Source organism: Ictidomys tridecemlineatus, chromosome 10 (genome assembly GCF_052094955.1).
Source record: "Ictidomys tridecemlineatus isolate mIctTri1 chromosome 10, mIctTri1.hap1, whole genome shotgun sequence".
NCBI classification, from domain to species: domain Eukaryota; kingdom Metazoa; phylum Chordata; class Mammalia; order Rodentia; family Sciuridae; genus Ictidomys; species Ictidomys tridecemlineatus.
Window position 1 is genome coordinate 69,388,176 of NC_135486.1, and position 24,907 is coordinate 69,413,082.

Genomic DNA, 24,907 nt, shown 5'->3' on the forward strand with positions numbered 1-24,907 from the left:
GGAAGAGGTATTTCTTGTTTTCTTGCCAATCCCCATTCATTGTAGGGCTTCTGTGGATCCAACATGGGCCCCTGGCTGACTAGTGGCTCTATGGCTGTGTCTGGAGAGAGGGCTACTTTTGATTGGCCATCCTGGGCCACAAGCATGTCTTTCAGGCTGAGAGAAGCTACTCCTCCTTAACAGAGGAGAAGTCATGTCACATAAGTTGGTTGTTCTTTGCAAAGGTCGTGAGAACTTAGTGTAAATCATCTTTGTGTGTGTGTGTGTGTGTGTGTGTGTGTGTGTGTGTGTACACATTTAGTTTTATTATAACAAAGCAACTTGTAAACTTTTAACGTTTAAAACTGAGCATCATCTTTCCTTTCCAGTGTAAACAAAAAAGAAAATTTAAAAATAAACAAACAAAATTACAATAGAGAATGTCAATTCCAAATAAAATCCTACAGGTTCTGCTGATTCTCCCATTGAGTGGCAGGGCTCAAGTCATCATTAGGAGAGAATTTTATTTTAAAAGTGTCATCTTAAACTGCAAGGATGTTCGTTAAACATCACAATTAAACATGCCAAAGGAGAAGCCATGTTTTCAAAATGCCCACTTAACCCACCCAAACATCTCAAACCCACCCTTTGCTGACCTTCTATAACCCCATTTTTTTTAAGTTTTTCTTTTCTTTTTTTAAACAAGAAAAAGTAGACAGATACATGTTGGTAAATGCTAACTGTCCATATTCACATAGAGACACAGTGTAATCTCTGAGCCCAATATACAGAAAAAGGAGGAAAAAAGCTAGAATTCTATACACTACTACACAGGGGCCTAGCACCCTCCAGCTTCCAGCAGAGTGAAGGGAGCAGAAGGTTTTTCTTTTTTCCCACAGAGCACGGTGGTGTTGATTCCATACAGTTTTTTGTTTTTTTGTTTTGAGACAGGAAGGGATAAAAATGAATTTAGAACAGAAGGGTGTAGAGATTCTTTTCCCAATGTACTCTGCTCAAGGTATTTCCCCCCAAAATAAGTTGAGAAGCATGGTTTGAGAAAAGAGACCTCAAGAAGAGGGCGACTGAGCACAAGGGGGTGGGGGGGAGGGGGGGAAAAAGACTACAACTTGCTCCCAGGGACTGAATTAAAAAAAAAATAAAAACAAAAGAAAAAAACCCCAAAAACAAAAGAAAGAAAGAAAAAGGTTGGAATCCATCAGTGTTCAATTAGTTGTCTTCTCCTTCATCCTCCTCTCCTTCCTCCTCTTCATCATCATCTTCATCTTCTTCACCTTCATCCTCATCCCCTTCTTCATCAATATCTTCCAATCCTTCTTCTTCTTCATCATCATCCTTCTTCTCCTTCCCCTTCTTCATCATCCATAGCAGGAAACAAATAGTACTGCAATGAATTTGGCCAAATATCATCTTTGATGACCTCTCCTAACTCATCTGCACCTGCATCAGAATGGTCAGTAAACCAGGTAAAGAAGCTCTCTGGTTCTTCATGCTGCCTCTTCCTGCTGGCTTTATTCTGCCTTTGACTTGAACGTTTCGTCAAATCCTTTCCAGATTTCCATTTGATTTCAGTGGACTTTGAAGATGGAGCACCACTCTCATTCAGGTGAAATTCTTTGGAGAGAACTTTATTTTCGAAGTAAGGATTTTCATCAAAATAAAAATCTATTCTGTAACCTGATTTGATATTTTCAAATTCTGTCACTTCAACTCTGGTCAAATAATGCAGCACCTCTTCATCTTTCTCCCCAAGCAGTGCGGACACTTGTGGGTGGTTGACAAATGTTGTTACCCCCAAATTTGGGATTTTGGAGATCAATTCTGACCTCTTCTGAAAAAATGGTTGGCGGAGTTTGTTATATTTCTGTTCTACTTTCAAGATCTCCTCACTGGCTTGTTCATTAAGTCTGTCTATTTCATTTTGTACTTCATTGATATGTTCAATTGCTTCTTGTTCTTTTTCTCCCTTCGTCAAACCCAGAGAGGCCGATGAATTCGCCTTCTCAGGGGCGGCAGACAGTTTGGGTTTTTTTGTTTGAGACTGGAGTGAAGATTGGCGTTTGGGGGCCATTCTGTGAGGGAAGTCAAGGAGCAGACCCACGGGTCTCACAGCTCACCAGGGAGAAGTGCAGAGAGCTAAATCATCTTTTTTGCTACTTGTTTGTAGGACAGTCTCAGAAATATTTTCCAAATGTGTCATGGCAAGGGACAGTATAGACTATATATGTATAGACCCTGACCTCAACCTCTCAGTGTTCTATGTGTTTAGTGAGGATTTAGACTGAATGCTGCCATCTTAGGATTGCTTAGTCTTACCTAAATTAGAAAGAGAAGCTGAAAGAATTGGCCAGCACCCAGAAAGCCCAACTGGGTCATCTGCTGTAAGTTCTTCAGGGACATATGGAAAGAAACTCCTCCAAAGAACATTCTTTTAATTTTTTCTTGGTGCTTTGTACTCCAGTCTGATCTTATTCTCTTGCTAACCTGTGTTGGGTTCATGCAAACATTTAGAAACCCTTTCTCTTACATCCTTCACATCAATATCTTTGGCCTTGAAGGTATTGATGAGAAAATGTCAATAACAATTCTATAAAGAAGAGTCATGAAGAGCATTTACTTAATATGGGGTTGTTATTCTCTGGCCCAAGTGTCTCTCTCTACCATAGAATTTCTAAGTGTATTTTTTTTCTTAGCTATCCCATACCATTGCTCCTCCTCCTTGAAAAATAGAAAAGCAAAGCAGGATGACTAAGTTCAGCTAGAGTTTGGACACACACCCCAACATAGGCCCCAGGAAGGGTGAAGTGATCAATGTGGATAATGATGAGTATGGAAAATACTGATGGAAACACATAGGGAGACCCCCCTGTCTGTAAAGAGAATGACTCAGCTCCTATGGCACCTGCAGGACAGTGTGCAGTGACTGGCCTTGGGGAGACAATAGTGCCCCTTTCGACTCCTGGATCAGAGCAAAGGAGTCAGGTAGAATCAGTTCCCAATGTACAAATTCTTTATATAGTAAAGGTTAATTTGTAAATAAGTTTATGTTCATATGGAATAAACTTTAGTTCTAGAGTTATAAATGGTATGTAGGTTCCTAGGCCTCTAGTGATGGTAAGATCATAATGATCCATATTCATCACTTCAAATATCAGACACAAACATTGTTGTGAATATACAGTATTTCCTCTAAGGTCAGATTTAAATACCAAATAAAAGCCAGCTATGTGTATCATTTCATGTTACATTACATGGAGTGAAATTTCACCTTTCTGGGATCCTTCCTGTATTGAATCGTTTTGTATCCCATGTGCTCCAGAAACAGTCTGTATTTGTGTAATCCCTATAAGGGCTTTTCTATGTTGGATATGCAAATGGATCACAGTCTCAGGAGCTGATATGGAATTCCATAAGAAGGGGCCTCAGAGAATAGTAGAACAGAGGAATTATAATTATCTGGGTATAGAGCAGAATAGCTCAGAGTAAGAGGAAGAGCTTCCGTTTCCAGAATGTGGAAGCCAGATGAGTCACATGCTTGAAAAGTCACAAAAGACAGAAAACTGAAGGGTTAGGATTCAGCAGGGCACCTGGAATGCCTGGGTCCTTGCCTCACAGAGCTGAGGACATAGAGCCAGACAGCTGCAATACAGAGGATCACAAGGGCAAAGGAGGAAGAGATCTGTTGGGGAAACAAACAAAGAGTAAGTCTGAGTGAGTTTACGCTGCTCCAGAGGCTGACTTTAGTGCCAACACAGATGATGTCAGTAAAACTGGAATTCTCATTTGTATGGGTACATACTTTATGAAATGCATTCATTTTCATATATTTTAATAAATGTTCTCTTTATCTTATTTTTATATCTACTTTCTAGATCTGAAATCTCTTCCTTCATTTTTAATTCTCTCACATGAGGGTTACATTCTGGAGAAAGTTTTGTGAACGGAAAAATCTGGGGCACGTGATAAAATAATTATAAATATGGACACACTAAGAGGAATCTGATAACACAAATTAATTTGAATTGTCTGTAGTTCTTTTCATAATTCTATTTTTCCAATCTCTGTCAAATCTCAGATTATACCATAAAGAGGCTACTATTATTATTGTTGTTGTTCTTTGCAGGAAATACCATTTTTGACTACCTATTGTTCTGTGCAGTTTGCATGAATTCTTTAATTCAGTGCCTAGTGTTTCTCTGGGAGGTTGACACAAGCCCTACTGTGAAGCAAAGAGAGCACTGAAGCTAGATAATACCTCTCTTTTTATCTCAAAGCTCCATATTTTGGGTAGTAAGACAGGACCACTTACTTACCTTCCTTTTAACAAAGGAAGAGTTTTCCAGATTTAAGATATCTGAAGCACTGTTACCAAATTTAAGTTGAGAGAGATTAATAATATTAATATATTGCCACAATTGTGTCAAATATCTTACTATCTTTTTCAGAGAATTAGAATGTTACCAAAATAGCACACCACCCAACCTTCTCTCCCTCCTTCAGTGTCTCTATCTTGAATTACTACCACACATGGATCTTCATTCTGAGAAAGGATATGATGTGACATGTTACATTCTTGGGATTGAATCCAAAAGAAAATTCTGAGTATTTTCTCAGTGCAGGGAGCATAGATATGGTGCCCAGTAGACAGGTGTTTCTCAAGATTAATTCCTCATTAGAATCTTCATAGCATGTCAACAAGAGCTTTTCCTCTATTTAAGCATCTCCCTGTCTTTGCTTTCTACGTTATTGTGGGTGAGAAGGAAACTCGACTGGGAAAGTTGAAGTTGCCCTGCTGGTGTGAGTTGCAAAGAGACCCCCTGACCTGGTGGTGTGTCCTGCCTATGCTTTCCTTCAAGTATCCATCAAGTGGTAGTTGACCACAAAGATGATTGCAAGCTTTGGCACACTTACCACACAAACTATAAGATCACTGGGTGACAAAAACCTATTGAAGGAATTCTTGTTTCCCCATCATTCCAGCAGGACCTGCTCATTCACACCAGAGTCTTGGAGCATGGCATGGTGTCTCCTTTGCATCCACCTGGCAAAGCACAGAGCACATGGCCACCTGCACAGAATGTCTAAATATGGAGTCTCTTCCTCACATCACAGAATGGTTTGCAACTGAGTGGAAATAATAGCAATGCCAAACTAGAAAGGACAGAAAGTGTGTCAAAATATTCATCTAAAACTTACAGAACTATAGGGGGTACAGGAAATCAAAGTAGATGTTCTGTATTCATATATTTATCTATTGATCAATGTCCAAAATAGGCCATAACATAGTTATTTTAAAAATAACTTGGCTCTAGTTTCTTTTTTGATATAGTGCTATATAAAGGCAAAAGAGGTATCGATTGCACCAAGATAAATTTTGCTGACATTTTTAACAATTAAAAATAAGTGACCTTCACATATGATCTTTAAACAGAATATCTTCCCCTCACAAGTAACAGCTATTTATTATTTTTTGGTTGCTTATCCAGAAAAACAAACCAGTGCATATGGGCATACTTGTATACCCACAATATAACATTTTCAATCCAGTAATACCTGATTACAACTGCCCACCTGCAGATAGCCTGCTCGGCCACTGCCCATTTCATGTTCTGTTTAAGCACCATTAACCATGCACATAATAGCAGATAAGGTGCATTTTGGTTGTGGGTTCCCATTACATACTTTGCAATTCAGTGGAGAAAAATTTCTATTACTTTAGCCCTGATTACGTTGTGCTTTTTAATAAGTTTGCAATGGAAGAAAGAAAAATATGTAGATACATATATAAAATTCATATCATGCTCAAAGACTAAAATAAAGTCTAAGAGAAACTACCAAAGTACATGACAGCCAAATAAAGAATTACTAAATACATATTTATATGTTTTAATAATTAAATTGTCCCCACAATAGAATGAATACTTGAATGTAACTAGATTCCATGTGTATCTTATACATCATTATACATATTGAAAAGATATATCACAATGACATTTGAAATATATGAATGCAATTTCCCCCTTCTATTGACTTCGTGCTCATTCTGCTTGGTTCTCTGGATGACACAAAAAGAAGACATGGGGATTCTCAAGGATGTTACTTTAAATGGGGAAAAGAGTACCTGTAAAAAAAAATAGCGATTGTGCATTATAAATATGGCCAGTGCCTTGCTAGCCGTCAAAATAAAGGGCTTTTTATAGTCTGTAGATTCCCAAATAAATATAGAAGTCCTGCTTCCTTTTAAGTGATTTCAAAGTGCACAGATTGCTTGGTACTATGTCAAGTTGCTGGGTGGGAGAGTACTGGCATGAGAAGGGAGGGCTGAGCAAAAGTGGAAGGTTTATTTTTAAAATCATGTATGTCTATATATTCCCTTAAGTGGGGTTGCCCCTCCTTAGGATTCAGAATACTGGTAACATCTGTGCCCTGCTACATTAAAAAATGAGCCTGTGACCTGCTTTACCTAGGAAGAACTGCACTGACCATGAATTGAAATACGATGGATTCATGTTGAAATGATTTTGTAAACTTTGCTTCCTTCTTGGAGCAGGAAAGACCTGTGTGCTTCACCCTGGAGAATGCACTTTCCCAAACTTCATTTCACATTTTCCCCACTGACTTTTATTGGGTACAATTATGCACAAAGTTCATGCTAGGTGCCATAAGCAACAACTTTTGCACTCAGAGGATTTCCAACAGAAGAGATTGAAAAAAGCAGACAGTGAGCCACATCCAAGGTGCGAAGGCAGCCGATGCAGAAGAGAAGGTTAATGACTGAAGGAGTCTTAAGACACTAGGGATGGGGGAAGCATTGGGGAGCTTGCGGGGTGCATGAGTGACAGGCTCAGCATCATCGCAACTTTCCTTTCCTGACCCAAGGTGGTCTGAAGGCCTCGGAGCACTGAGGGAGGCTCCGTGTCATTGAGAGTCAAGGAACACTATGACAGAAGTGCCAGCAAAGCACTGTGAATGCTAAAGGGCTGGCGGAGCTAGTGGTTGTGGGGCTAATGCTTACTACCAGTGCTGCATAGGAAGTGGACTAGAGTCAGACACCCTGTATTCTAGCTCTGCAATCCAGGCTTTCAACTGAGCCTGATTCCTCAACTTCAAAACAAGGGTAATAGTAAGGCCTACCTCACTGAGCTGTTTTTCCAATTTAGGTGTGCTGTGTATACAAATAGTGTTCAATAAATGTACCTTATCCTCTTCACCACCACCACCAGCATCATTTTTACAGTTATAGGCCTGTCTTTGAATCTTGTCATCACGACTCAGTCACTGTTACCTTGGGCTGAGAGTTGGAGTCTTCTGAAATATTAAAGGAAAATAAGGCCCATGTAGACTTTTGGGAGTGTTAATGTGGACAAACATGAAGTCCCTGCTCAGGTGATCAGGACACAGCAGATAGACAAAGAAAGTTAGACTTGACCCTTTGGCCAACAAATAAGACTCAAAGTGTTTTCCACTGGGCAGATCAGACCCTTTGGAACTTGGTGGTAGTTCAAACCTCCTTCCCCTCTTATATTTTGTGACTTGGAAAACGATCTACCTCTGAGGGTCTGAGGGTCACTTCTGCCCACTTCTCTCTCAACCCTGGCCTGCACTGCAGATACATCTTGTGCCGGATTGTGGTCCTTCAGTGTTCATCTCTGCCACCTCTGTTCACAGCCACATATGTAAGAAGAGAAGGTGAGGCAGACTGTCTGCAAAGCCCAGGGATTAGATCAGAAGTAGATAATAGACCAAAAGTTATTCTTCAGACAGCTCATAAAACATCAATTTCATAATGTGCCTTTACATCTGTGAAGCCTGCATCCCATGACCTTTGAAAATACTCACCTTGGCAAATTCAATTGTAATATATAATTTTCCCCTAAAATGCAATAAAGTGTAACTGAAAATGTAACTGACCTCTTCACATCATTAGTGCTTTTATACAAAAGGAGTAAAGTAATTTATAAAGCTATGAAAATACGACCAAGCCGGAGCTCTTGCTGAAACTGTTAACAAATCAGTAGAACAAGTATTTACGCTTAGCTCACTGTGCAACTGCCCAAGCCATATGTCTAAACCAAGGCTGGACTCAAGAGCCATCATTTAACTTCTTTTAATTCTCTTTCTTCTGTCCAAACCAGCATATCATTATAATTTGAATGTAGAGAAATGGGATTATTTTAGAATAACAAGACCAGACATCAAACCATTGTTCAGTGGCTTTGTGGCACCAGGGACAAGGACTGTAAGCCCAATTGGATGACACCTGCTTGTGTGAGGTTTCTGGCACCTCCACGAGGCTCTGCCCTCCTCTGCAGTTATGCACAGGTTTGCTTTTTTTTTTATTCTAGGGGAGGGCAGTTGATAAATACCAATAGTCACAGGAAGGAGCAGCAGAATTCAGAAGAGTGCTATAAAGAAAACCAATAGAGGGTTTCATTGGGTAGGTAGTCTCCTTCAGATTGAAAAATCAAGACATCTAAAGAAGTGAGACTTTACATGAGAAATAAATATCAGGAAATGTGAGGTAAGGGTCTGCGCTGAGCACTCCAGGACAGAGAAGCTGGGAGCAATGGCCTTAGGGTGAGAGGGAGCTTGGAGTGGAGATAAGACCTGGGGTAGGAGAAGAGGGGAAGGGTTGCGGGGGTTCAGAGTAGGGCAGAGGCCAGATCTACTAGATGATTATTAGCACCTTGATTTAAAGAGTGCACCCAGGCCCTGCAGGCCATACGCAGGGGATAGAGATGGGGCTGATGCTGTAGGATCACACAGATGCTATGGAGAATGGAGGGAACAGACTCTAGAGAATGGAGGAGAGTCCTTAGGAACAGAGGGATGTGGTCCAGACTTGAGATAGCTGTGGCTTGTGAGAAGGGCCTGGTGCAGGTCTAAGCCAGGATGCGTTCGGAGGTCGAATCTGCCAAATTTGCTGATGGAGTTGACACGCACTGTGAGAAAAGGAAGACCGTAGATCATTTATTCTAGGTTGTTCTGGGCATCGCATGGCATTGTCCAGGAGTTGGCATGAATTGCCTCATTTTATGATCGAGATTCTTGGGGCTCAGTTGGGTTTTGTAATTTGCCAAGAGTCACAAATCTTGTAAATACAGAAGTCGAAAATGAACTCAGGACTTTCTGATTCCGAAACCTAAGCTCTCCCTCTGTACTACTTCTCTTCATTTTCGTTTCAGTTCCAAGATGAACAGTGCAGTTAGCTTTCTCTTTAATTTCCCAAGATGTATTGTGGAACACTGCGGAAATATGAAGAAAAGAACAGCCGAGTCCCTTTGCAAAGTGGATCCCAGGCCAGCCCAGCCCTCTGCGGTTCCCGTAGCCTGGATTTCAGTATAAAGCACGCATACTCAGGCAACAGCAATGTGGCAACAGATTTGGAAAAGTTACAAGCTGAAGTCCCACATTCGATTTTCACAATTGTCATGCTTTAGCCTCCTCTGGTCTGTCATGAGTGGAAAAAAAAGGTAGTTCCCATTCAGTCAGGAGGTTGGTTGAGTTTTTCTGAGTTGGATTACAACACATGTTTTTTCTTCCCACTTGTAAGTTGTATACAAAGAGTTGAGATTATTTTATAAGCTATTCTTTCACTCCAAGGCTTCATTCCCTGTAGTTTCCATCATGGATAATGTAACTGCTCATTAATCACCCCCAACACAAGACCTATAGGTAAATACCTGTTTGTTGTTAACTCCTGAAGGTTTACATACTTAACTGAAGAGCAGATGGTGCTTAAGTCCTCTATTCTCTCTGATCATGATCTCCAAAAAGTCCCTCTTATTTTGGTATCTATTTTTTTTTATATTTGTGTCTATATTCTCCAGATAGGTATGGAACAAGCACAACAGCATTTTCTTTTTCTTTTTGGTACTAGAGAATAAACTCAGGAGCACTTAACCATTGAGGTATTTTCTTTTCTTTTCTTTTCTTTTTTTTTTTTTGAGACAGGATTTTGCTTAGTAGCTTAGGCTGGCTTTGAACTTGCAATCCTCCTGTCTCAGCCTCCCAAGCTGCTAGGCTGCACATGACATTTTGAAACAATTCACCCATTTATGCTGATGGGTGCAAATTTACTTTTAGACTCAAAACATTCTTCTCTAGTCTGTTAAAAACCAAGAACAAAACAGAACACCTTTCTGTCTACAGATATAAACACTTATCAATATCATAGCATCCTGTTCTGATTCACTCAATATGTTCATTCATTCAGTAGATGTTTATTGAAGCTCCTGGAATTGAAAATACAAAAGGTAATGCATTCCAGACCCTCAGGGAATTTATGGAACAAATCAGTTGAGGCTAACTTGCACCTTTAAAGATTATAGTTAGAAATAATTGCCAATTCTGAGAGAACACTCAGGGACCCCCAATCTGGCTTCCTGGAAGCCTGTGGACTGCTGAGTACGCAGTTCTATCTCTGGCCTTAGGATTTAGACAATGCTCCCAGCATCTTTCACTTCTTCACTGCTCCAAAGCAGTGTCAATTGGATTTTCCCATGTGTTTATTCATACTTCTCTCTGTGGTGTAAAAACTTCTCTATAAATCATGTGACAAGCTGGAATCTTAAGTGCCACAACATTGCCAAAGGAACAATCTTGATATTAGGGTAAACAAATGATTTCATAGACATCCTCTGAAGTGACAAACACCAGGAATGTTTACTAAGAAGAAAGTGACATAGATCATTCTAGGGAACCAAGAGTTTTGAGGTGTGTCAACAGGAGTGATTTTAACTGAAATTGCTATGGGATCATATTGGCCTAAGTTATGGCCAGAGTGTTTATTCGGGTAACACATCCAGGTAGAAAATTCTGCCACTATCAAGTGATAGAAATAAATTTTTCTGCCTACAGTTTGGCTCAAAACACTTCATGAATAAAGAATAAGATAATTTTTTTTTTTTGCCAACAGAAATTACAGATTTAATTCCATCCCATTTGAGCAATAAAAAGGGCTCAAACTCATTTGGGAGGAGCAACAGTTCAGAGAAATCCTGTGGACTCTGTTCCTCCCATAAGGAGCACTTGTTCTAGAACACGGGTCCCAGCGGGCGTGCTGAGTTCTTCTGCGTTCACATTCTTTCCTCTCTGACTTATTTTTGCTTTCTGTTTGACTTGGCTTGGTTTCTTTTTGCCCTAAACCTTCTCTTGAGCCCTCCCCTGACGGGGATGCAGAAGTGGATGTCCATTCTGCCCACACTTCACAGAACTCAGTGCCAAGTGTTGTCAAGAGTCACTTGACGTCAAGGCTGACTTTTAAATTTGCCAGAAAGCCATTCTTTGAGGAGTGTTGGACTCTATCACTTTCTCGCTTTAAAGAGCTACTACAGGCTGCTGGAATTCAAAGCCCAAAATTGCATTTCTAAATTTAATTCAACACATATATGGGGGAAAGAGGCTTTAAACACTGATATTAGCATTTTTAAAATCAATGAGTTTTAATTTAGCATTCATTTTTTCTTCCTTCACCAACTTTCTTTTTATACTTTTAATAAAATTATAATACATGTACATATTTATATACCATATCTTAGAAAACATATTCAACAGTCATTAGTTTCTTTCTTGTCTTGCCAGCATATATTTAGTTACGTTGTGTCCATGGATGAAGTGTGCCATAGATTTTAATAAAATTTTATTTTATTTGAAGGCTTGTCTTTTGTTTGTTTATACTTTTAATTTGGAGTCCATGGGAATCTCTAAATTCGGTTCTAGAATCTGTATAATCATCTAATAATACCTTTGCTGCTAATTGCTACTTTCTGAGAGTGACTTTTGAAACACTTCCATTTCCCATTCTATTTAATGTCTTCTCTCTCTCTCTCTCTCTCTCTCTCTCTCTCTCTCTCTCTCTCTCTTTCTCTCTTACAGCCCGTCATGGAATATTTGTTTACCAAATGTTACTTTTCTTGGATCAAATCTATTTTTAAGGAGTGCAAAAGCAAACAACTGTTTGAAGCTGTCAGGCTTCATTTTATTTATGCATGAAGAACACAAATAACTTGAAAATGACCTAGCCTGTTTTTCTCAGATTTAGATAGAAAAACTGCTTCCGGGCAATGTTTATACCAAACTGTTCATGCCAAGTTTCCAGTCTCGGTGCCAACTGGTTTTTACAGCCAAGTTGTAAACCTTTGGTAAACATGGCTTATAATGAAAAGGCCAACACAACCTGAACCGTGGCATTGGGGGACAGATGTAAATCCACTCTAAGGATAGAACTTCAATAGAAGTAGTAGGGGAAATGGGCCAGCTATAAAGTGCCTCCCCCGACCCCACTGAAAATATACAGATGATGGTTTTTGATCCTGAAATCTCATTAGACCCCTTGGTCACTTTATGTGTTTCCTTTAGCATCACTGCTCAGCAGTTCCTTGCTCAGGTTCAAGTATCTGCTTTATTGTCACACAGTGGCTCTCCCTGAATTTAGTTTCCTACTATGGTGGGAAAGGGGTCTTAGTCTTGAAATTTCAACACATGATAATGCGTTCACCAGCATTGGTCAAAATGCCTATGAAAGAACTCAACATTGTCAGGCTTAAAATCAATTCAGAAATATCCATCCACGTCAACATTCTCAATTCTAATATGCTATGTCCAATGTGTTCTTTATAAAACCCAAAGGAGCTCACATTCTTTCCTTGTTAACTTTACAGCTCTCCATTTCCTTGAAGATCCAGACTTCTCCCAACTGTCTCAAACCCGGCAGGTGCAGATCCTTCTGACCGTAATACATCTCCTCCTTCCACAGTCCAATTCAAGTCTCAGATCAAGGACACACATGCTCTTGTTGTTTCCAAATCATCCCAAGCTGAAAACTGCTAGGAAAACCCTTTGTTATCTCTTGCTTCTCTGTCCCCTTCTCGCTGTTCAGGTCTCAGTAGAGACTCTGCTTGCTCTGAGAGGCATCCTTCAAAGACTCCATTGGAAGGAGCTCCTGCCAGCCCTGTGCATCTCATTTCCACCTGTTGCAATTTTGGGTTTTTTCAAAATGTAAACTGAGATTGTTAGGATTTGGATGTGAGATGTTCCCCCACAAAGCTCCTGTGTTAATATAGGAATAGGAGTCAACTGACTATGGACTGAAAATTCTGAAACCCTGAGCCAAAATAAATGTTTCCTCCTCTCCGTTGTCATCGTCAGATACTTTGGTCACAGCAATGAAAAGCTGACTACCACAGTGAGCACTCCTTTGCTTATTAATTGACTTAGTAATAGAAATTGGATTAGAATGTCAACATATAAAACCCTGGATATTTGCAATAATTTTATTACCTGTATTCTAAGACTGGGGCATACAGAGGATACTCAATGATACTTGTTAAATAAAACAGATGTTTACTAAACCAAAATTTCTTCTTTACAAGGCAAAACACCCAGAATTGAGGATGCAGAAATGGATGATTCACAATCAGTGAGCTCACAGAAGTGGTGCATAGGCTGAACACTTTCTATGTTGTCATAGAGGGCAAGCATCAGGGTCAGGCTGTGACTACAGGACCTGAGGTGTTGATTGTTGGACATAGTATACCTGTGTGGGTCCTGAGGGATGAAGGAGGGCAACAGAGAGGGATGAAGGAACCCTATTGCACACTTACAGTATGTGTGGCAAATGTCCCCTGCTGATTGTACATGTGGGGTCCTGTCTTCCCAGGCAGAGTTTACAGCATAGCCATGAGGAGAGTGTCACAGTGCCACATGTCCTGTTGCTCCATGAAGCACTTACTTGTGAAATGGGAACCAGTGGTTTCCTTTTGCTTAACAAGTGAGACAGTTCTGGCTGCTTGGGAAGTTGGAGAAAACAATTAACTTTGTGGTATTTTAATTGCCAGAAAATTTTTTTTTTAAAGTACTTATTTCTGATGAGTGGAATAAAGTCTGATACTTCATGTATGGTTAATTTCCTTGTATAGGCCCAATTAAATCATAGCTATACAATTTAGAGTTGTCCACACACAGGAAGAAAGCTATTTCAGTTCAGCAGTGGTGAGAAGTTGCTAGTGGTACTCTGCTATACTGAATCCAGGAATCTCAATGCCATGGACCATCTGCTATGGTTTCAATGTTTGTTTTCCCCCAAACTCATCTGTTGAAATTCTAACTTCATGGTAATGGTATTTGGAAATGGGGCCTTGAAGATGTGCTTGGATCCTGAAGGTAGAGATTATACGCTCTTATAGAAGAAGCCCCAGAGAGCCCCTTCATTCTTCCCACCATGTGAGAACTCATTAAAGAGAAATCTGTATATCACTCAGGAATTTGGTCCTCACCAGACATCAAATATGTTGGCATTTTTTTGTCTCAGACTTCTAGCATCCAGAACCTGGAGAAATAGAAGTGTGCTTAAGCCATCCAGCCTATAGTATCTTGTTGGAGTCCCAAATGGACTAGGTATGTCCCATCACAGTGTCACAACCTATTTGGACACATTAAGCTAGTCTTAAGAAATCATGTGATTAAAGTTTCTTGTATATTCTGAATTTTAATCCTCTGTCAGAAAAATAACTAGCAAAGATTTTCTCCCATTCTATAGATTCTCTCTTCACATTCCTTGCAGTAGAATTTTTTTTAGGGGATTTAAAAAAAAATTCTAATCAGTTATATATGACATCAGAATACTCTTCGATTCATTGTATACAAATGGAGCACAATTTTTGATTTCTCTGGTTGTATGCAAAGTAGGGTCACACCATTTGCGCAATCACACATATACCTAGAGTAATGATGTCCATCTCATTCCACCATCTTTCCTATCCCCATGCCCCCTTCCTTTTGCCCCATCCAAAGTTCCTCCACTCATCCCATGTCCCCCCATTATGAATTACCCTCCCCATTATGGATTAGCATCCATTTAACACCAAAAAAATCAAATAACCCAATTAATAAATGGGCAAATGAATCAAACAGACACTTCTCAGAGGAAGAAATACAAATGGCCAATAAATACATGAAAAAATGTTCAACATCATTAGCAATTTGTGTAGCAAACTACACTGAGATTTCATCTCACCCCAGTCAGAATGACAGTCATCAAAAATACAAATAATATACGCTGGAGCGGATTTGGAGAAAAAGGAATACTGTCATGCTGCTAGTGGGACTGTAAATTAGTACAGCCACTGTGAAAATAAAATGACTAGGAAAGGAACCACCATATGACCCAGCTATACCACTCCTTGTTATTTATCCTCAAGATTTAAAGTCAGCATACTACAGTAAAACATGCCTACCTATGTTTGTGTATCAGCACAATTCACAGTAACCAAACTGTGGAACCACCCTAGGTGTCCGTCAACCGGTGAATTAATCAAGAAAATATGTTATATGTGTTCCTCTGTGTGTGTGTGTGTGTGTGTGTGTGTGTGTATACACACACATACACATACTGGGGACATATGGAGCCATCTAATGTGGACCTATAGCCACCCTGCCAACCAGCTTTACAGTTCCAGATACAGGGGGGATGCCTGAGTTTTGAGTAATTGTTGCCCTTGCTGACCTGAGTGCCAAGTTGCAGAAGTGGCATGTAAACCTAAGAAGCCAGACTATATGTTTTGGGTGTTCATCTCTTCATATTCCAATAATATGCTGAGGAAACAAGTCCTGGGTGAGTTTACTGTCTCAAAAATATGTGACTCCACACTCCAATCAGTTTTAGTTTCTGAGACCAAACATTTTAGTTTCACCAAACTCACCTCCATCTTACTCTACTGATCCCTTCAAGTTGGAGCTTTCTGTAAATTCTGTAAAGAACCCCAGCCCAGTTCCTGGCTCCTTCCCTGGTCCCACATGCCTATATGCTGTGCCAGGCCTTGCCAGTCACCCTGGGTTCTTCTATTCCTTACAACAGCAAGACCTCTTCCCAGGCAGGTGCTGCCCATGCAAACTGGTCAACCAGATGCCACCTACTCCCTTCCAGGGCTTCCCCAGGCTCCTGACCTTCCCCACACTCTGGCCCAGGGATTCAGGCTTCTCCAACCCACACCTCGGCCTGTCTGCATTCACAGATATTGCCATGGAGTCAGGTCAGTAGCCTTTGTAGATCAGCGTGGAAAACAGATCTTTGTAATTTGTTTCCTTACTATTCAAATATTTCTTTTTAAAAGAGCAGATTTGTGTTTTGTCTTTCAGCCTGAAACTATTTAGTTATCACATTCATGGGAAGATGCTTTCTCCTGCTCAGTTATGGTTGCCCTCCCAGTGGAAACTGTAGCCCTGCCCATAGCCTAGATGGATGGACACAGAGGAAATGGACCCTGCAGGTCCCTGTGGTGGGAAAGTGGGAGAAATCCCCTTTTGTTGTTAAGTGAGACACAGTAGTACAACAACATAAAACAGCAAAGGACTGATCTTTTGAGCCTGAACTGCCCGCCTTGAATTTATTCAGTTTGCCCTTGAACCAAGGAGACTAGGGACAGAAGAACCTGAGCATCTGGGGACCTAGTGAGGGACAGGCCCCTTTACCTACGTCCTGACTTGTATATCTCATTGAATGCTTTAGATTTGAGGATTCACATATCATAGTGACAGATTCTGGACAACACTTGCCTGGGGACCACTAGATGCAGAATCTAAGAGAACAGGGGATTAGGTAATTTGGCACCCTGAACAGGATACACTGTGCAAAGTCCCAGGCCTCTATTGCTGCCCTCAGTACTAGGAGAAAGTTGCATAGGGCTTTGGACTCACTGCTGGGAGCCCCAGTTTTCTCATTTGCCCAATGAGGGAGTTTGTAAGGCAGCTCTATGGTCACACTGGCTCTCAGCATCTCTAGTTAGTCAGAGAAGTGTCTCAACCACAGAAAGAATTTTCATAGAAACCTTGATGCTTGTCCACTAGAGAACAGCATCCACATTCGTGACTAAATAGTTTACCACACTTCAGTCATGCTAATTTTTATGTGAAATCTAGTATCTCCATCCCTGTTTCCCAAACCTCTCAAAATGAAATTTCTGAAAATTTTGGAGAAAATTCTTTCTTGTTTTCTGTGGATACTTTAAAAACATTTTCTTGCTATGTAGGTATGTAATGAAATATCGCTGAGTTTGAAATGAGAAAGAAATTCTGCTGCATTTGAAAACACAGATCAACCTTGAAGACTGTGCTCAGTAAACAATGCCATTCACAGAAAGACAAATGCTGCTTGACCTCACTTATATGTGAATCCTAAACTGGTAGAATTCAAAGCAGTAGAGAGTGGAGTGGTGGCCACCAGCTGCTGGAGTGGGCAGAAGGGAATAATGTCAGTGGGCTAAAACTTGGAGTTATAAGATAAATATGTTCCAGAGAACTAATGCATAGCACGATGACTTCAGTTAATAATAGAGTAAGGTACACTTGAAATTTGCTAGGGGAGTAAATTTCAAGTGTTCTCAGCACAGATGCATACACAAAGGTAACTATGTGAGGTGACAGATGTATTAATTAACTCAATTGTGAGATATATATATATATATATATATATATATATACACACACACACACACACATATGTCACACTGTACAATTTGAATGTCTACAAATTTATTTGTTAATCATACCTCGATAAAGCTAAAAAATGAAAGCAAATAATAATAATAATAAACAACTAAAAGTGATGTCTTAGAATACCAGTAGAAGAATATGAAGAGGTTTTGTGGAGGGGAATGAGAATCCTGATGGAGTAGCCCCAAGGAAGTACAGCCAGAAGGTTTTGGTGAAACTCTAGCGAGGGAATCTTGTTGTTCATTTTTAACTAGGACTAATTTCTCTGTTTCCCTCCTGTTTCTCTCGGAGCGATTCTGCTGCATCGGCCAGAGCTGTGGAGATTCTGGGGGAGCTCCTGTAGGCATCTAGTGTCAGGAAGACATCAAAGGAGAGCCGTTACTGAGGAAGCAGCCAACAGATGCTGCTTCACGCGCCCTTTGCCAAGAGTCTCAGAGCTGGGAGTCTCTGGGGCCAATTTAAAAGCAAGTTCCTGAGGAAAGAAGCCGGAAAGTTCTCTGAAAACAGTAGTGGGAGCTAATCTCTAATAAAACAAAACTTGACCATTCATCTGGAAAGATTTCATACATCAAATACAAGTTAAATAAAAAAGACAATTTGATTAGCTGATGCTGATTTCTTTTTTAATATCGACTTTGAAAAGGGTTCACAGCCATAAAAAGGCCAAGTGCTGACTTGAAAGCTTTAGACGCTAAAGATAGATCTAACAATGCATTTACAAGGGTGTAGCATGTAATAAACATGTTTGTAAAAATAAAATGAATGAATGCTCATGAATCTTAAGTGCCAAATAAAGAAAAATAGAACATAAAAGAAATAATAAATTCAAGGCCGCCGTTCTAACACTATGTAATATGTATGTACAGCTTTTCACATGCACATAGCTGGCCCATTGAAGAAGAGTTCAGAACCCTCTCTGGCCTGGTTTCTGGAGGGTCTGCTGACCTGTTCTGTCTCCATGCTTTGTCTGAGGTCCTACAGCTGGATGCAGTCCCACAGCTTGGCATTTTGAACAACTACACCAAAATGTAGACATGGCTGGACTTGCACAGACTTCAAGGCCCAATCAGAATGGATCTACTCTGCAAAGGTACTGACTTTCATTCATTTTGAGTACAGAAACTGAGCACTGACTAAGTTCTTTGGAGCTGCTGAAGATGCTGGAGGTGTGGGGTATGAGAGTAAACATCTTCATCCTCCTATGGAGATTATTGTAGAGAAGGAGGTCAAGGAAAAGCAAGCAGAAAATCAGGCAGGCAGAAAGCACAATCATGAAAAGTACCCTGAGTCTAGGAGACAGTAATTGTGATATTCCAGTGTAAGGCATAAAATTACACCTAAAGAGAAATATTTGGCTTGCTGTGTGTTTTTAAAACCAATAGCCTTGCTCAAAAATTCAATATTTAGACCACGAGAAAGTGGAAGAAATCAGGTGATTGAATGATCAACTGGCCTACTACTAGGATTGAAAGCTGAGAGAAGAAGTCAATTGAGGAGAAGTCAGGAAATGGAGATGATAAATATGTGCAGGACGTATGTGTGCAAATTTCCAGTAGGGCAGGACTCTAGATAGCATGGGAATGCAGAGAGCCCTGTGTAACACCATGTGATCCAGCGTGGCACTCAGGGAGGGTGTGAGGACAGAGATAAGAAAGGCACTTCACTGGAAGTCAAGCCTGGGAAGAGAACCGAGAAACTAAGGAAGAGCCAGACAAGTTGGAGAGACTTTCAAAGAGTTGAAAGTATTTCAAGAGGGAGGGATGGGCCAACTGAACAAATTCTTGCTGATAGGTCAAGTAAACTCAAAAAAGAGAAGCAACCCTTGAGTTTGGGATAATGGTGCCACTGGCTGTTGGCTGGTCAGAGCAGTTTCCATGGGGACATGAAGAGAGCAGCCCATTGGAGGACACGTACGAAGGTGAGGAACTGAAGGAGATCTGCAGAGACAGTTCCCTGAGAGGTGACAGTTTAAGGGGAGATGGCACTTGATAGAAGATGCCTAAGCAGGGGGAGAAAGGAAGTTTTCTGTTTTGTTTTAATAATCCATGATAGTAAGTGGTGTTAACTTGCACACGGTAATGGTGGAGGGGAGGGAAAAGAGAGATTGATTCATTATGTAAAAGTGAAAAGAAAGATTTTAGGAAAATTCTTTAGAAAGCAAAAAAGGATGGTTTAGGATTCTGTCTTGTCAATTTTCTGTTGCTAATAACACAGTACTGCAGACTGGGTAAGTTACAAAGAAAGAGCTTTATTTTGGCTCATGGTTCTGGTCCAAGGATTCAGGGACATGTCTGGTGATGGTCTTCTTGTTTTTAGAGTCTTGAAGTAGTGCAGGACAAGAGATAGGAAGAGAAGGGCCTAGCCAAAATGGCTTTTAAGGCTGGTATTTTCTTGAGGTAAATCATTAATTCATTTATGGCTTGAGTGGGTCAAATCTATTCATAAGGACAGAATTTTAATCACTCTTTATTTTTTAATTATTTTTATTCTAATTTGTTTTATATGACAGCAGAATGCATTACAATTCATGTTACATATACAGAGCACAATTTTTCTTATCTCTGGTTGTAAACTTCTTAATGGTCCTAAATCATCCTGCTTCTTAACATCTCATTATGTAAGGGGCTTTCAATATGAATGTTGAGAGAGCAAACCAGGTTAAAATTATAGCAGATTCAGGACCCATCTGAAGCATTTGATCTTTGGTTAAAAAAAAAAAGGGCCATTGCATCCACAATAAAAAAGAGGTAGATAAAAGTGGAGGTATGCATTGGGCTTATACTTTCTGTGTTGGGAAAACCAAGGATATTCCTAAACACATTTTTCCATTTTCTCAATGAGTGAGGCAGGTTTTTCAGTTGAGTATGTGCATGTGTATTGAGAGTGATTCATTTTTAAAAAAATGTTTATATTTTAGTTGTAGTTGGACACAATACCTTTATTTCACTTGTTTATATTTTTATGTGGTGCTGAGGATTGAAACCAGGGTCTCCCATGTGTGAATCGAGAGCTCTACCGCTGAGCCACAACCCCAGCCCTCGGGAGTGATTCATTTTTAAACATCCAGGAGACAGAAAAACATATGGAGTCATTTCTGAGAGAATACATAGCAATTGATGTGGGAAAATGCAGGTGAAGGTATATGAGCCCATCTAAGAGTGGATCAGGGGAACTGCAAGTTTCCTTGTGGCTATTCCACTGATGAATGACAAACATGGGGAGGGGTAGATGAGAGGATGACCAAAGCTGGTATTGTCAGGAGAAGGCAGTAAGAGGGAAAAGTGGCAGGGAGTGAAGGCTAATAATGTATTAACTAGGATTACCAAGCTCTAAATCACAAAGACCAATACCACAGTGGCTTGAACAAGGTTGCAAGTTTCTTTTGCAGGAGGTAGGTGACCTGGGCACAGTAGGATAGCTCACTTAGTTTAATGTGGTCCTGGGACACTCTGACTTTGCCATCCTTGGGTTGCAGCATTACCTGCCTGGTCTGAAGAGGCAACTAGGGCACCAGTCCTTATAGTCATATTACAAATAGCAGGATGAGAAAAGATAACACACATTAAGGAATACTCCTAGAAGCTGCCACATGACAATTCCCTTCACACTGCATGCATTCAACTTCATTATAGAAGTCATCTGAATAGTCATTTGTCAAGATGAAACGAGGAGGCCTTATTTCTGTGGAATATCAGGGGACAGAATGCAAAGGGGAAATTATCCATCCATCTCCCTAGGAGGATGACAGTTGATGAGGATGATGTGTGAGGCCAATAGGTTGAAGCATCTATAACTTCAGATATTTTCTGTGCAAGAGCCTAGAAGGAGCAGACTATTGTGGACTGCCTGGGGCCTATGGAGTTGACACTCTGATAGCAGTGTGTGAGTCACAGAAGAGAAGTTATTAGAAGGAAAGAGGCCCACAGACTTTGACAGGGCTTGCTGTGAGCCCAGGAAAGTGAGTGTAGGAGGAACCCTTTCCTCAAAGCTCCTACTAGTTTCTACAATAGAAGGAATTTGGGATTCATCTCTGTTAACATTTAACTGAAAACTAAAGAAGAAACTTTAATTATGTATTCAATCATTTGCTCAGCAGACATTTATTGACTCCTAAACATTATGTTAATCCCTAGAAATCAGTTAAAGTGAGGCTCTTCACCTCTGCTTCTTATGAGAGATCACTAGTTAAACAGATGATTTCAACCTGGCTCTCCAGCCAGTAGTCAAAGCTGTTGTTTACAGTAGTTGCCATAACAACTGATTTTAAAGCTAAACAGCTAGACAATTTCTCTAGATAGCTGAAGGAAAACCATAAACAAATGTGTCTAACTCGCCCAAATGGCCCATTACTTTTATTAACAGACTGAGACACCTGGATGTCCTTGTGCCTTGGTGACAGGGTTGCTGGTGGTTTTCGTGAGTGTCTGACTCTGAGTCATGGGACATAACAGATGGATATGTGGTTTCCATTTGACAATTGATTTGTGTGTTCCTTTACTCACTGCAGAGCTTTTAAGCTGGTGCCTAATTTAGGTTAAAGTTTCCGAACAGCTCTCTACTGCAAAAGGGCCTCTCAACTCTGAACAGATGTCTATGGCCATGTGCTTCTCTGATTAACACCAAACTTTAGGGTAACTTTGGGCAAGGTTTCTTCTGTATTTATTTATGAGATTTATGCTAAGCCTCTATGACCATTGTAGCTCCTAATTCGGGAGGCTGGGGGAGGGAAGTATATCAACAAAACCAGTCACTGAAGAATGGAAATGCAGCCAATTAAAATTAAGTTGCTTGATTTCTACAGTGGCTGCAAACCAATTTGACCAGATTTTTGTTTTATTTTGTCTGAGTTGGTTCTACTTGGAGGACATCAATTTCCACATTGTGTAGGCCCTTTTAAAAAGGCATGTCATATGGGTTAGTTAATTTAGAAGATTACAAAACAGACTGTTAGAATGGAATAGAGTCAAAATTGATATAACTCATTAAAGCATGGATTGCTCTGTCATTGACTAAGTTAAAATAAAATTAAAAATGTCAGAGAATACAGCTGCAATATGGATTAGAGAGGTTCTGTAAAATCATTTGTGCATCCACATTCTAGTCAGTTAAGGGTTGGATGTAGACTGTGAAGGAGTGATTATATATGATCTTTGTGTTTATGTTTTATATAATACCTTAGAGGTCCATCTTTTCTTCTTCCATCCTTCCTTCCTTCCTTCTATTATGAGTGAAAGTCAGAAAAGAAGATTAAAATATTTCATTGCAGACTAAATTTCAGCTGTTATATAAGGCAGTGTGGGAAAATTATTATGACCTTTTCATCTCAAGATTCTAAAGAAGCTTTGTAATTTTTGGAAGTAGAGCTTCAAGTAAACTTACTTTCATTTAATCAGAAAGAAAAAAAAATTATAAACTTCAAAGCTTTTGATTACTCAGTCTTGGGTTCTACCACCCTTGCAGAACACTAAGCTTTTATTTTAAAAATAATTTTATGACCATATCCCCTCTCCCACAAATAACATAAAATTTTATTTTCACTTGTTAAATAAAATTTAACAACCTGCAAAGTGAACTGGAATAGAGATTGAATTGGGAATGAAAAGAAAGAGCTCCTTATCAATATCCCCTTTAAATAAATATTATACAGCTGAGTACCAAAGAAGGAGATTGAGATACATTAAAAAAAAAATTAGGACAAAAGTTGGGCAAGTTCTTGCCCTGAGGGAGCTCACAGTCTAGAATGGAAAAGACATTAATCAAATAATTATAAAAGATACAAGCCCATGCGCTGGAGCTACATGTTGGTAATGGGGAGATTGCACACGTGTGGGGACAGGACGACATGGGAACCTTATGCATTTTCAATTTTTCTGTGAACCTAAAACTGCTCTAAAAACCAATCTATTAAAACAACAAAAAGAAACCACCAAAAAGAACGAAACCTATAAAACTCTAATAGTAAAAGAGCTAACATGGGGAGGAACCTAGTACCATGAGAGGGTGTTATCTTGGTGATGCGATCTGTTGTGTGTGGGGGTGTGGGGGTGTGTCCCCTCATCCCCTCACCACTCCCGTGCAATCTAAGATCTAAATGAAAAGTTAATGTGGATCAGACAAATGGTTCAGTGTTCTGGAAAGAGAGGAGTATATTTGAATCCCAGCCATAGAGTAAAGTAGGGCTTGGCCTCTTTGAGGATGACCAAGCCTCTGGGGTGGATGTGGTTGAGCTGCAGAGAGCAAGTGAACTCTGTGGGAGCTGAGGCTGGGGAGGAGGGTGGTGCTGATCAGGTACTAACAGCGGTAGGAGAGTAAGATTTCTGAGGTGCTATAACAGCAATTTATTTTAAGCAATGTCCTCTATTGTTTCATCTATTGAGGAATGATTTGCTGTGAAATGCAAAAATCAGTAAATTTTGATCTATGAAACCCATGTAAGTTCAGCACCCGGAGTAGTATTTCAATCTCCCAGGGACCTCCTATACCTCCTGCCACCCTGAACCCCTCTACAACTAAGATTTCTTTGACTTCTACCCCATGGATGAGCTTTGCCTTCATCAAAAAACTACTGATGTCTAAGATAACATGATGAATTTCTGTAATGATGCCAAGCAAGAGAAAGTTAAGTCACACATGTACTCATTGGATTTTGTATGACTCTATCACACCAGAACACAGTTTTTCTTTAGGAAAGAATTCCTTTGGCTTTACTGTGGAACACAATTTGGAGAAAGACAGAAGGATTTGGCCATGAACCAGAGAAAAAATATTTTCCTTCTTGTAAGAAGGGAAATGGGAATTAGGGAAGAGCATGGCACCAGTTAGTAGCAGGACTCTATAGCAGGACCCCTGAGTGTGCATCCTCACTCTGCCATTGTCCTCCCCGTGACCTTCAGGGAGTTTAAGAAACTCTTTGTGTCTCAGCTTCCTCATCTATGCGTGAAGACTGACTTGTGCTACCCACAGTACAACAGCTGGAAAGACTGAGAGTGTAGATTCCCTATTGACTGTACCAGGAAAGTCAAATGGACTGATAGGAAGCAATAAAAATTTTGGTCAGAAGAATTCAAGTTCAAGAATTGGGAAGAATCCATTCTTGTGTAAAATTCCAAAAAACACCAAGAAAAGATGACTTTTAAAAGAAAGAAAAAGCAAGTCTTCAAAGGGCAAACTTGACACACACAAATATCAACAACTATATCAGAACATTGGTGTTGGAATCTACATTATATTCTTAGGTCTGCTAATAAGGCTGTTTCCTCTTGTTGTTTTTTGTAAATGATAAATCAGGCAATGTGCAAAAAGTGCATAGCTGTGGGCTGGGGATGTGGCTCAAGCGGTAATGCTCTCGCCTGGCATGCGCGGGGTGTTGGGTTTGATCCTCAGCACCACATACAAATAAAAAGATGTTGTATCCACCGAA

The 24,907-nt window shown here is 40.1% G+C and overlaps 1 protein-coding gene and 1 long non-coding RNA gene across 2 annotated transcripts in view; one reads left to right on the plus strand and one right to left on the minus strand.

Annotated features, from left to right (window-relative positions):
- The window catches only part of LOC110597677 (uncharacterized), a 136,158-nt gene extending 117,912 nt beyond the window's left edge, over positions 1 to 18,246 (plus strand). The window contains exon 6 of the long non-coding RNA XR_013426660.1: positions 17,779 to 18,246. This is a non-coding gene — a long non-coding RNA (uncharacterized LOC110597677). The remainder of the gene's footprint in view (positions 1 to 17,778) is intronic.
- LOC101954503 (protein SET) lies at positions 1,177 to 2,099 on the minus strand. Its single transcript, XM_005320402.4, is given in 2 exon segments — positions 1,177 to 1,333; positions 1,335 to 2,099. Coding segments are annotated over 2 exon segments (861 nt in total). The 5' UTR covers positions 2,069 to 2,099; the 3' UTR covers positions 1,177 to 1,206.
- Positions 18,247 to 24,907: the final 6,661 nt, after the last annotated feature.